This window comes from Lynx rufus, unplaced genomic scaffold (assembly GCF_022079265.1).
Source record: "Lynx rufus isolate CCGP_SWC_20201006 ecotype Redwood Valley unplaced genomic scaffold, mLynRuf1.p SCAF_6, whole genome shotgun sequence".
Classification (NCBI taxonomy): domain Eukaryota; kingdom Metazoa; phylum Chordata; class Mammalia; order Carnivora; family Felidae; genus Lynx; species Lynx rufus.
In genome coordinates, this window is record NW_025814878.1 from 65,738,244 (window position 1) to 65,751,482 (window position 13,239).

General features: G+C 43.6%; 1 protein-coding gene across 1 annotated transcript in view; it reads left to right on the plus strand.

The window, feature by feature from the left end:
- MDN1 (midasin AAA ATPase 1) overlaps window positions 1-13,239 on the plus strand; it is a 174,384-nt gene that overhangs the window by 125,110 nt on the left and 36,035 nt on the right. The window contains exons 63-74 of the mRNA XM_047102371.1: window positions 787-1,492; window positions 3,411-3,572; window positions 3,788-4,061; window positions 4,811-5,046; window positions 5,793-5,888; window positions 6,476-6,570; window positions 7,225-7,346; window positions 7,873-8,019; window positions 9,092-9,201; window positions 9,815-9,888; window positions 10,367-10,559; window positions 11,869-12,028. Coding sequence (XP_046958327.1) covers window positions 787-1,492; window positions 3,411-3,572; window positions 3,788-4,061; window positions 4,811-5,046; window positions 5,793-5,888; window positions 6,476-6,570; window positions 7,225-7,346; window positions 7,873-8,019; window positions 9,092-9,201; window positions 9,815-9,888; window positions 10,367-10,559; window positions 11,869-12,028 — 2,375 coding nt within the window. The remainder of the gene's footprint in view (window positions 1-786; window positions 1,493-3,410; window positions 3,573-3,787; window positions 4,062-4,810; window positions 5,047-5,792; window positions 5,889-6,475; window positions 6,571-7,224; window positions 7,347-7,872; window positions 8,020-9,091; window positions 9,202-9,814; window positions 9,889-10,366; window positions 10,560-11,868; window positions 12,029-13,239) is intronic.

Below are 13,239 nucleotides of genomic sequence, written 5' to 3' on the forward strand. Positions count from 1 at the left end.
TTTTTTTTTTTTTTTTTTTTGAGGTTGACCTTCACAGTGTAATTGCAGTGTTTGAGGTGATGATACAGATCTCTGAACTACATTGGCGATTAGATGCTAAAGCCATTGTTACTGTCAGGAAAAGTTAATACTCTGAAAGGAAGGGCAGATTCTCATGAGGCCAGGAGGGTTGAAACCAGAATTTATTCTCAACATGACAGAAGTTAGATGTGATAATGTGCACTGTGTGCGTTTGTTGTCTTAGTAAATATTGTATAATGTAGCAGGTCTGAGCTCCAGTCCTGTCCCTGTCCTTTGGCTTTAGACTTTGAAGAGATCACTTAATGTCTTTAAGCCTAAGAGGTCTGGGGTGCCTGAATGGCTCAGTCAGTTAAGCATCTTACTTCAGCTCAGGTCATGATCTCTCTGTTGGTGGGTTCAAGCCCCGCATCGGGCTCTGTGCTGACAGCTCAGAGCCTGAAGCCTGCTTTGGATTCTGTATCTCCCTCTCTCTCTGCCCCTCCCCCACTCACACTCTGTCTCTCTGTATCTCTTGAAAATAAATAAATGTTAAAAAAAAAAAAAAGCCTAAGAGGTCTGTAAGAGTAGGGTAATACAACTACTTCAGTGAGTAGTAACACCATGTGAGGCATGTGATAAATGCTTTTTCTATATTCTCCATTTACATTATAATTGTCAGTATTTTCTTCATGTTATTCCTTAGAAGCTGATATGTCTTCATTCTGTTTTCCTAGCTAAGGGCTGAGTCTCTGACAGAATTTGCATATTGTGATAATTTGCCTTTAGATTACTGCGCCAAAGAATAGATCATCTGGAGAACTTAATCTGCAGCCTGTCGAAGAAGCAGGCCTTCAGACCCCAGGTGCCTGCCTATGAGTCATTGGTGCAGGAAATCCACCACTATGTCACCAGCATTGCCAAGGCCCCTGCTGTTCAGGATCTGCTCACGCGGCTCCTGCAGGCTCTCCACATGGATGGGCCTCGGTCTGCCCAGGTGGCCCAGAACCTTCTGAAGGAGGAGGCTTCCTGGCAGCAGTCACACCACCAGTTCAGGAAGCGGTTGGCCGAGGAGTATGCCCTCTATCCAGATTCTGTGGCCCCACTGCAGGCATCCATCTTGCAGTTGCAGCATGGCATGAGGCTGGTGGCATCTGAGGTCTACGCTTCACTCTATGGCAGTGTGGTCTGTGCAGACAGGCTGGGTGCCCTGGCCACATCCCTGTTGGCTTTTCCATCGGTGGGCCCCACCTTCCCTACTTACTATGCTCATGCAGACGCCTTATGCTCAGTGAAGTCAGAGGAGGTTCTTCGAGGCCTTGGGAAGTTGATCCTCAAGCGCTCAGGAGGAAAGGAGCTGGAAGGCAAGGGCCAGAGACCTTGTCCTACCCGAGAGCAGCTGCTGATGAATGCCCTCCTTTACCTGCGTTCCCACGTGCTGTACAAGGGAGAGCTGGACCAGAGGGCCCTGCAGCTCTTCAGACACGTGTGCCAGGTAAGCCTATTTCTAGGGGGCAGCACTGACCTTCTCCTAAAGGGAGCTGGAGGACACTGGCAGTACCCTGTGTAGATAGAGACCATGTGGTTGGGCAGTGGGATCTGGTGTCTGTTCCTTTCTTTCTCCTATTCAGCCGTTAGTTTTGGGGGTATTTGTCCCTCAATTTTTAAGACATTAGAAAAAAATAGTGATATTAGCTCTTTATCTGTGATACACACTGGAAATATTTTCTCCTATTTTGTTGTCTTTTGATTTTATTTATGGTGAGTTTTGCCATGTAATAGTATCAACCTTTATTAAGAAAATAACTTTTTTTCCCCAACGAAAGCAATTTGTTTTTAATTTATACAATTAAAAGAATAAATATAAACAAAACCCACTAAATTTTACCATTGAAAGCTGTATAAACTGTTAACATATTGGTGCATCCCATTCTAGGCTTGTTTTTTTTAAGTTTATTTTGAGAGAGAGTATGTGTTTGCTTGTGTGTGAGTGGGGTCTGTGGGGGGAGGGGCAGCAGGGGGGAGCAGAGAAAAAGGGAGAGAGAGAATCCCAAGCAGGCTCCATGATGTCAGTGCAGAGCCCATCTTGGGGCTTGATCTCATGAACCATGAGATCATGACCTGAGCCAAAATCAAAAGTTGAATGCCACCCGGGTGCCCCTTTAGCAGTAGAACTCTTTTAAAAATAAAAATCTTAGAATAGTTTCCCAATATGTAGTAGATAAAAGAGCTGCTTTAGTTGAGAACAATTCTGTTCCCTCCCTGATCTCTGAGACTGGTCCTTAAATCACTAGAGTTCTGTAAACCACTACTAAAGTTCATTCTGTTTTATACTTTGCTTTAAAAAACCTAACAGCATTTAGTGATTATTTTCTTCCATAATTATGCTATTCTTCAGCTGCATCATGTTGAACGGCTGCCCAGTTTTCTATTGTATGGATACGCTCGAGGATACTTAAATAATTTCTTATCATTGAACATTTGTTTTGTATGTAGTCTTTTTATTGTCTTGGAAAACGCCACCACTACCATAAATTGTCTTATACCTAGGTCTTTGGGTACAAATTCTGGAAAGCAGAATTGCTTAGGTTTTTAGCACAAATTATCTTCCTGATTGATGGGTGCTCATTTCCTCAGTTGTCATCAATACTGCATGGTTTCTTTAACTTACAGTTTTTGCCAACTTAAGGATCTAAAATCTTAGGGGTACTAGGGAATTTAAGAAGTGTGTGATAAGGCATAGCCCAGTTTTCCTGATGGTTCGCCTCAACCACCCTGCCCCCAGCCCAGGTTTCCCTTTCCCAAACCCTTGGGCCAGCTGCTTGAGTTGTTAGCCAAGTATAGTCTGAATTACAACCCCCACATTGTCTATGCAGAGCCTGTCCTTAGTACAAAACACTACTAGCTCCTGACAGGAACTTCCAATGGCATTAGCTCTACTGTAGCAAGTTTTTACACCTGTGAAATTGTAGCACTACAGTAAGGGGGTGCTTTGGAAAATGGGTTGCTGCAGATACACAGTTTGAAAACAAAGTTCATTTGCTCTCTGTACCTAAAATGTAGTTTCTTGGATGTGGGCATTTACTTCTTTTTGAACCATAGTACTTTTATTTTCATGAGAAATTAAAAGATAGCCAATTTTGGGGCATCTGCGTGGCTCAGTTGGTTGAGTGTCTGACTCTTGATTTCAGCTCAGGTCATGATCCCAGAGTCATGCATCAGGCTCCAAGCTGAGTGTGGAGCCTGCTTGGGATACTCTCCCTCTACACCCTCTCCTCACCCCCTCACCCCCCACCCCTGTCTCTCTTAAACAAAACAAAACAAAACAAACCAACAACAGATAGCAAGTCTTGCTTTGTTTAAGTACTTCAGCAAAAGCAAATAAATTACTTTCTAATATTGTGACTTTTCAGGAAATTATCAATGAGTGGGATGAACAGGAACGCATAGCCCAAGAGAAGGCTGAGCAGGAAAACAGCTTGTACAGATACAGGAGCAGGAACTCCAGGACTGCCCTGAGCGAGGAGGAGGAGGAAGAACGGGAGTTCAGAAAGCAGTTCCCACTGCATGAAAAGGTCGGGTGGTGGTAACAGGGTGTGTTTGGGAATGAATTCCCTTGATGCCACCCGTGTTACCTTTGAATGGTTTTATAATCAGTCTTTTTACTATATCTATATGTAAGTCACTACTTCATTTTCTTGAGTGTACACACAACATCTTTCCTCCTTCCTTTTTGAGTAGAACTGGATTCTGATTTTTAGAAGTTCAATTGCTCTAATGTTATTGGCAGGATTTTGCAGATATTTTGGTAGAACCAACACTGGAGGAGAAGAAGGGAACTTCAGATGGGCAAGAAGAGGGAGCAGCTTCAGATCCTGGCCTCCTCTCCCAGAGCTCAATGCAGGCTGTGATGCTCATTCATCAGCAGCTGTGCCTCAACTTTGCTCGGTCCCTCTGGTACCAACAGACTTTGCCACCACATGAGACAAAGCATTACCTTGGCCTGTTTCTATCCTGCTATCAAACTGGGGCATCTCTTGTGACACAGTTCTACCCTCTGATGGGTATGACAATTTATTTTTGTTATACTCTTGGGAAACGAGGACAAATAAATGTAATTACTACTTAGGGAACAATTAAAGTCATCACCTCCCTATTTTTTTTTGCTAAATTCCTTATCGAGGGAGTTTCCTTAGCTTAAGAGACTCCAGCTACTTCAAAAAACTTGATTTAAAATTCTGCAGTAAGGGATTTTTATCATTTGAATACTTCGGGAGGAAGGGATTTAAAAAACAAGGATATGGACTTAGTTTAAATAGTTTTGTTCCTCAGTATTATTTCTAATTTGCCTGTAATAGCTTTAGTGCTTTTCCCATCATTTATTATTGGGAGAAACCTGGGAACTCAGAAATTAAGCTTACAGAATATTGTTTGGTTCAGTTTCCTGTATGACCTCATTAGTTACTCCTTGATATTAGGCAGGAAGCTTTAATTTTCATTTCTGTCTACCAAGACAGCTATAAAAGCCAGGAATTTGAATCCATCAAACCAGACTCTGTACTCTTTTAATAACAACCAGGCAATGTCTGAGTTTCTCTGTATGTCTGAGAAACTTGGCAGATTTTGGTGATACTACTATGATACTAGGGTCCTGCTCCTCTAGGCCTATGTTGCTTTGGGCATGATTGGCACTGTGACGTAATCTGCTTCATTAGTTCTAGTAGTTATTGTTTCTGAGCATGTGTTTGACATCTTTGTAACCTGATGGCTCAACCTACTAAGTGCACTGACTGTACTCATGTTAACTTCACAGGAGCTGAACTGAATGACCAACTCCTGGGCAGCCAGCTTTTGGCCTGTACCCTCTCCCATAACACTCTCTTTGGTGAGGCAGCCTCAGATCTGATAGTGAAGCCTGATGGGCCCTATGACTTCTACCAGCACCCCAATGTCCCAGAAGCAAGGCATTGTCAACCTGTGCTTCAGGGTTTCTCAGAGGCTGTCAGTCAGCTGCTGCAGGATTGGCCGGAACACCCAGCCCTTGAGCAGGTAGGGCAGCCTGTGAGGAGGGAACACTGAGGGTGTGGTCTCTGCCATCTCCCAGGGCAGTCATGTGCACATTTCAGTATATAAACAAAGGTTTACAGAATCCCACTTGAGTGAGACACTACTCACTTCAGGATGGACATACCAGTTTGTACTGCTGTTACATAAATGATGTTTGGGATTCTGCTAATTTTACTTGTTGGTCAGAGTTTGCTGTCGACATGTTAAAATGCTGCTGTATTATTGCCCTCTTTATTCAGACACATACGCACATTAGCAAAGGCCTGGCTTTTTCAAGATTGGCAGTTTTAACGCAGACCTCACTCTGTGGTCTTCAACCAGTTTTTTAGTAACTCTTAACAGCGGAGAGTGGTTAAGAGTTATTATTTTGGGGGCATCTGGCTGGCTCAGTTGAAAGAGAATGTGACTCTTGATTTCAGGGTCATGAGTTCAAGCCCCACATTGGCTGTAGAGATTACTAAAAAAATAAGTAAATAAACTTTAAAAAAAGAAAAAAAAAAGAGTATCATATCAAAGTCCATCTTCTTTCCAGAGTAATGCAGCAGATAAAGTGTTTATCTTTGATCCACAGCCCTAGAAAGCCTCTGTGGCTTTCACAGGGGCTTGTGAAGTAGAGACTTTGCATAAAACTTTCATCAGGCCTCTTTTCAGTGGCCTGTGACTTTGAGTGATTGTATTCCCACAGAGATGCCTAGATCTTTTCTTCGTTTTCTTTTTCTTTCCTGCAGCTGCTGGTTGTAATAGACAGAATTCGTAGTTTCCCACTTTCCAGTCCTATCTCAAAGTTGCTGAATGGCTTAGAGATCCTTCTAGCAAAGGCACAGGTAAGATAATTCTCTCTCTCTCTTCCTCATTTTAGTTTGTAATCAATTGAAAAAAATGATCTTGGGGCAACATTATTGCCAGAGGGACAGAAAGTTATAGTTTGGGTTGGAGAAGAATAAGCCTCTTTGTTTTTCTGACATGGGGTCAGATCATTACAGGTGAAGCCATTATCTTATGGGGCATGTGAGGGGCCTGTGTCACCTGTTTTCAAGGGTAGGACGCAGCATCCACTGGTACTGCAGTCTCCCTCTTCCAGGGCTCCCAGGTGGGCCTCCAGACCAGCTACGTGCCTGCACGTCCCATCCCCTCAGTCCTTTCACAGCCTCTGAACTATCTGGTGCTTCCCTGACGATCACGTTAGGGCTCTGCACTTCGGAGGGGGTCACGTGTCTAGCAATACGCATTCACACTCACGTTCCCAAATCCTTTACTTTTTGCCTGCCTCTAAACTCAGCTCTGCTTGATTCTGTCACGTGACTAGAAACAACTTGAAGCTAGATACACTGGATGTACACTCATTGCTATTGATAAATCAGCACAAGAGTTATTTAAGAGCCCAGCAGTAAATTTTATCTTTGTTTTTTAGGATTGGGAGGAGAATGCAAGTCGAGCTCTGTCTCTGCGGAAACATCTCGATTTAGTCAGTCAGATGATCATTCGTTGGCGTAAACTGGAACTGAAGTAAGTGATAATCTGTCACTTCCCTTCCCCTCCTGAACTTGTGCTGTAGGGACATTCATCTTTTGATAGTTTGCTTCTGCAGGGTTTCTGTAGTAAGATAGAGAATGTACTTTTCAGTTAGTAATCACAGAGTTAAACAGCAGGGCATTAGGGGTGCCTGGCTGGCCCAGTCAGTAGAGCATCTGACTCTTGATCTCAGGGCCGTGAGTTCAAGCCCCACATTGGGCATGGAGCCTACTTAAAAAACAAATAGGGCATTTAAAATGACCTCAGTAGAGGGACACCTGGGTGGCTCAGTCAGTTAAGTGTCCAACCTCAGCTCAGGTCATGATCTCACAGCTCGTGGGTTCGAGCCCCACATCAGGCTCTGTGCTGACAGCTCATATCCTGGAGCCTGCTTCGGATTCTGTCTCTGTCTCCCCCTCTCCCACTCGCTCTCTGTCTCTCTCTCTCTCTCTCAAAAATAAACATTAAAAAAATAAAATAACCTCAGTAGAGACAATGGCATATATTCCTGAGGCGACAAACTAGGTAGCTTCTCCATCTCCACTTGGAAGGAGAGAATAGCGAATGTTTAGCTTTTGCTTCTGTGGTTTCAGATCTTTCAAATGGGTTTCCTTAAATGCCTGCTTGGCTTCTTCTCTCATGTTTCAGCTGCTGGTCTATGAGTTTGGATAATACCATGAAGCGCCATACTGAGAAATCCACCAAGCACTGGTTCTCCATCTACCAGATGCTTGAGAAGCACATGCAGGAACAAACAGAGGAGCAGGAAGGTAACAACTGTCCATAAATTCCCTGCATATTTAGAAGTTGCAGGCTAATTGTAGAGTGCTGCAGATGTGGGATTTACCTGTTCCCTTGTCTCCTCGCACCACTCCTTTTACATGGGATGCATCATTGGACTTCATGGTATTTCTGAGAGGTTTACGTGATTTGTTCAGAGTCTAGAGAGCTGGTCATAAGGTTTCCTTATGCTCTATATCCAAGAGACAGGCAAAAATGAAGATGTTTTTTCTTGGGTACTAGTCGACCTGCTTGAGTTAAAAGTGTTTCATTTCCTACTTAAAACAAGCACCTTATAATTCAGTTTCATAATCTGTTTTGAGTGCGTTTAACACATACCCTGAGTGAGCTGTTTTTATATCAGCTGGGAATTTACCTATGCTTCAGAGTTTCACTTTAATTATGGTCTCTCTTTTCCTGCCGTGCCCCAGTGTGTCCCATAGTAGATTGCATGCATGTTACAAATATGAAGTGATGGTTGCAGGTGCATATGTTTTCTTCTTTGAATCTTTAAAGATGATAAGCAGATGACCCTGATGTTGCTGGTCAGCACATTACAAGCATTTATAGAGGGATCCTCACTGGGAGAATTCCACGTACGGCTTCAGATGTTACTGGTTTTCCATTGTCATGTCTTGTTGATGCCTCAAGTTGAAGGAAAGGGTAAGGAGGGGTGTGTGTGTGTTTTTCTTTACTCTTACACTGTACTGTTTAAATGGGTTAGGCTTTGAATTCTTCACAAGATAGGCATCTTATTGCATACCAGGTTTTAAATGTGACGCTTTCAGTCATCTCTTACTTTGAAGTGATTCACATTAGATACAGAGAACAACATTAAAGTACAAACTGGTTATAAATGAAGCCCAAACTAATGAACTCTGCCAGAGGTAAATTGCCAAATGCAGATCTTGGGAACTGGCATGTTGAGGCTGCACATCTTTCTGTATTGACAGTGTAGGTGTCCTGCTAAGCTTCTGCTTGATCCAGGCCATAATTAGATTCTTTGATCTAGCAAGTGCTCTACTACATATCAAGTAACTGCATAGGAAACACTGTCAGTTACTGTCCCTGACCACAGCTATTTGGATGAAAATGTAACTAGGACTATAGATTGTATGTTGAATGAGTAGTCAGGGTGAACCTCTTAATAGGCCAGCTTTTAAAACAGGTTTAGGGGCGCCTGGGTGGCGCAGTCGGTTAAGCGACCGACTTCAGCCAGGTCACGATCTCGCAGTCCGTGAGTTCGAGCCCCGCGTCGGGCTCTGGGCTGATGGCTCAGAGCCTGGAGCCTGTTTCCGATTCTGTGTCTTCCTCTCTCTCTGCCCCTCCCCCGTTCATGCTCTGTCTCTCTCTGTCCCAAAAATAAATAAACGTTGAAAAAAAAAATTTTAAAACAGGTTTAGTTTCTGCTGACTTTACAATAAGATTCTAAGAAAGGGTTTGAAATTGTGTTTAGTGGAACATCTGAGTACATCACCTTTAAGAGCAACAAAATTCAGTATAAGCTGTAATGAAAAAATGGGGTAGAGGTGACAGGCTGCCTGCATCTCAGGGAATTGCTAGACTCAGACTCCCTGATAAGCTGTTAAATAACATGCCTGTGAAATGTTGTGCTGTCATCTCATGGCCTGAAGAGTAAAGAGGAAGGAGCGTCACTAAAATGTGAAGCCCACAGGTGGAGCCAGTAGCACATGCAGCAAGTGTGGTGTTTTTGTTTCCTTTTCATTTCTTCCAGATTCACTTTGCAGTGTTCTGTGGAATTTGTACCATTATTACAAGCAATTCTTTGACCGGGTCCAAGCCAAAATTGTGGAACTTCGTTCCCCCCTAGAAAAAGAACTTAAAGTAAGATGAACAGCTTTGTAATGATTACTCTTGGGAGAACAAAATCAGCAAATTCTTTGTTTAGTTCTTTTCTTTTATCCATTTAACTATGAAGCAGGGGGCTCTGGGGAATGGAGGAGAGCATTGCAACTGCCAAGTAGAATGGCAAGATTTATTCTGTGGCATTGGCTCCATTGCTGACCTGTCCCAAGTGTGTGACGGGTTAGTGGAGTGGCCCGTCAAAGGCTTCTCAAGAAGATTGCCACAAACGTCTGTTAGTGTTCACTCCCCCGCTCTTGCCCTGGCTGATTTTCCACCTCAGAGGAACGCCATCTAGTGTTGTGTGTCATCAAGGTGCCCTGGGGGAAAGGAGGGTCCTATCTTTTGATAATTCAGTGGTTGTGGAGGCAGCCCTGGTACAAGCTGAACACATATCAGGTGACATGTTCATCATAGGAGCACTCTCTTTTCATTGCTTTGTGACAAACACCTGGGTTCCCATTTTAGACTTGTTTTACTTGTTCACTGGTATACAGTCCTGTATGTGGGAAGGAGTGGGCTCTGGTCTTCGGTAAACAGGTGATTTAGAAAGAAACAAAATGCTACCATTCCTCGTTCTTCATTTATCTTACAGGAATTTGTAAAGATATCCAAGTGGAATGATGTCAGCTTCTGGTCCATTAAACAATCTGTGGAAAAGACACACAGGTACTTTATCTTTTAAAAATTCAGAGTGACTAAAGGTGAGAATTTTTGTATGCTAGGTAGCAAGACTAAATTAAATTGTTCAAATGGTCTTAGTGCTGCTTTGAACTCATTATGAAGCACTAGATTGTTTGGGTGTGGCTTTTCGACAGCACCCCCTACCACCTGAAGCAAAGTCTGCCTACAAAAAGAATTGGTGTGCCTCGAGACAAAGCAGCCTAAGCACTTCTGCTACATACTAGCTGTCTTCCCTTGAGTGAAGTGATGCCCCCATTCCTGGCTTCAGTTTTTACTTCTAGAAAAAGGAGATGACAATACCTGCCTTTTCCTTAAAAAATAAACAGGATGATTATGAGTATCTAAGGGGTTCATGCGTACAGACGATAAGGTTATTAAGTTATTTGTGTGTGCATTATGCCATTTTACATTTCCTCACTTTCCATCCATCTTTTCCTCTTCATCTGTCATTACATGGGGCCAGGACCCTCTTTAAATTCATGAAGAAATTTGAAGCCGTCCTGAGCGAACCCTGCCGGTCATCCTTGGTGGAGAGTGACAAGGAGGAACAGCCTGACTTTTTGTCACAGCCAGCAGCCACCAGCGAGGCATCCCCCATTCAGAGTCTGAACATGGCACTGAGGGAGACCCTGTTGGCCCGGCCAGTAGCTGCACAGGTATACCTTATGAGATGGTGTTTGCTTATTCTTGGGCCAGTCTAGTGAGGTCTGTGCTTTATGTGGAAGAATGTCCCTAGAACTGGGCAAGGCAATTCCTTTGAAATCTTGCTCTTTGGACAAATATAGCATTTGTCTGTATGTCTGACACTGCTACCTAATCAGGCAAAAGGCATCAGTCCTAGTGCTGAAAGTTTAATGTTCACCTACGGGAAATACGCACTTTCTGTGCTTACCTGTGAAGATTTCATCTTCCTGTGATGGAAGACTTAAAGCATCAGTTGAGGAATAAGCCATTGAAGCTGCCTTTGGGCTACCACATGATGAAGCTGCTGTATAGGTGAATGTTTGCAATGATAGGTTGATTTTAGTGGTTGCTGATGACCATGGTATAAATTCTCTCATCATGACCAACTTCAAGCACCAACAGTTAAGAGCTGGCTTGCAAAATTCCAGAAAATGTAACAGTTATGGAGACTTTGGGTGAGCAGGTCTGTTACAGAATGGGTGGTCCTGCATTATATCCTTAGATGTAAAGAGCTTTGGGATCAGAGAGCACACCTCAAGACAGTAATAGCCTTTGCCTTCCTACTGTACTTACCGTCGTGGGTCCATAGAGTAAGCAGTGGAAGTCCTCAAGCTATTTTTAGTATTTCCCAAGTACAGAAAGTGTAATAGAAATTGAGCATATAGCCATGCTGTGGTTCTACAAATATGGTGTGGGCTCCAAGTTCATTTTCTTTTGATTATATTCATCAGCTCACTGATTTCTGTCATGCTGACCAAAATTTTTGATTTGCTGTTGATGACAGCATAGGAATTTCAGAGATTCTTCGGCGGTGGGGGGGATGAAAATATGCCCCGGTGGACGAAAGTTTTTCCCATTATCCAGTATCTGGGTTCCTCCTAATCGAATTGAAGAAAGTGGAGGGTGGAAGAGGTGGTGGTAGAAGTACGACTTGTGTGTCCAAGACAGGCAGTGTAGCACAGCACCATAAAGGCACCAGTTCTAGTACATTCCAAAGTCTAGAATGGTCGCTAGCACAGGTAGTATTGCCGCAGGTGGGACGGGGTGCTTCTAAGTGATCTCACGTGGAGCAGCAGTAGGGTTCTCTAAATATCCAGGACACATCTTAATTTTGGTGATGCTGCTTTTGTTCTTGTGAGACCTCAGAGTTGGGGAGGAGAGGATTTAATACTTACTGAGCTGAGTGTGTGTAGAGGGGTATGGCATTTAAATTTAGCACCAGTACAGGTGAGTGCTGTTACTGTTCTTGGCAGTGAGACTAACCTGTGCTCTGTCTCACAGGCTGTGATTCCAGAACAGTGTCAGGGTGCTTCTTTCCCCTTGGAGGGAGAGCTGCTGTGTCGCTTGCCAAAGCTCATGAAACGAATGAGGAAGGTGTGCCTGACGCTCATGAAGGAAAGCCGTCTGCCTTACCTAGTGGAGGGCCTTGATCACTTCACTGGTGAGTGCCAGCAGCCAGGGGCAAAGGGTGGGGTTTGCTCTGTTTTCTCTAGTGCCCCCAAGAGCGTGGGAATTTGCTACCTATGTCCTTTTTTTGACCTCATCAGTAGTGTTGAGCGGTTAATTGAATAAACAAGTGGGCTAAAAAACAGAGCCCAGTCGCAGAAACCAGCAGAGACCACACAAGCTGTTATAATTTTCACCTTGTCCATCTTGTCCATAGCTAATGCTATATTATGCCATTTTCTGCAGTAGCCTTGTCTATATCAGCTCTCTTTGGTTGGGGGCATGAATAGAGAGGTACAGAGACAAGTTTCTCAGAGTCTGTAAGCTGTTCCTACCTCTCCAAATATTGTCTCCCTTGAGTTAAAGGAGAAGGAAGATTCACTCACCGTCCTTTTCTTGCTTTCTTCACTGTGGAGAGATGTAGCAGTTTCATCTGCTGGTCGTCCTTGCACAGGGAAGTTGAGAGCCGAGATTTGCTCTGTAGTATAACAGCCGTGGCTGGGGAAGGGATTCCAGAACTTAATAGATTGAGGTCTTGTCATCCTCCAGCACTGTCTGCACCCCTAATCACCCCCCATGAGTATGGTGTCAGAGTGAAACTGGTCCTTCTTCAATGAGGCTACAATGTGATCTCAGGGAGCTCTTTATTTTTAAAACTTGTTAGGGGGTGCCTGGGTGGTTCAGTTGGTTAAGCATCTGACTCTTGATTTCAGCTCAGGTTATGATTTCACAGTGTGTGGGATCGAGCCCCAAGCTAGGCTCTGAGCTGACAGTGTGGAGCCTGCTTGGGATTCTCTCTCACCCCCTCTTTTTGCCCCTCCCCTGCTTGTGCACATATGCATGTGTGCACTCCATATCTCTTTCTCTCTCTCCCTCTCTGTCTCAAAAAAATAAACATTAAAAAAAAAAACTTGTTAGAATAGTAGCCTATTATATATATCCATTGCTAAAGATGATCTGCCTACCTGATCCTGATGATCGAAATGAATGGGATACAGGTCCCATGTGCATCTTCTGGAAAGGGTACCCACTCTGTGATGCAAAGAATTCTCTGACTTTCCTACAATGTCCGTATAATGGTGTCCACTACAGTTGCTTTCTTCTGGAAGACTAGAATGTCCGTGTTAGTTTGTTAGAGCTACCTGAAAGTATCACATATAGGGTGGCTTAAACAAGAAAAGTTAGTTTTCTAAACAGTTCTGGAAG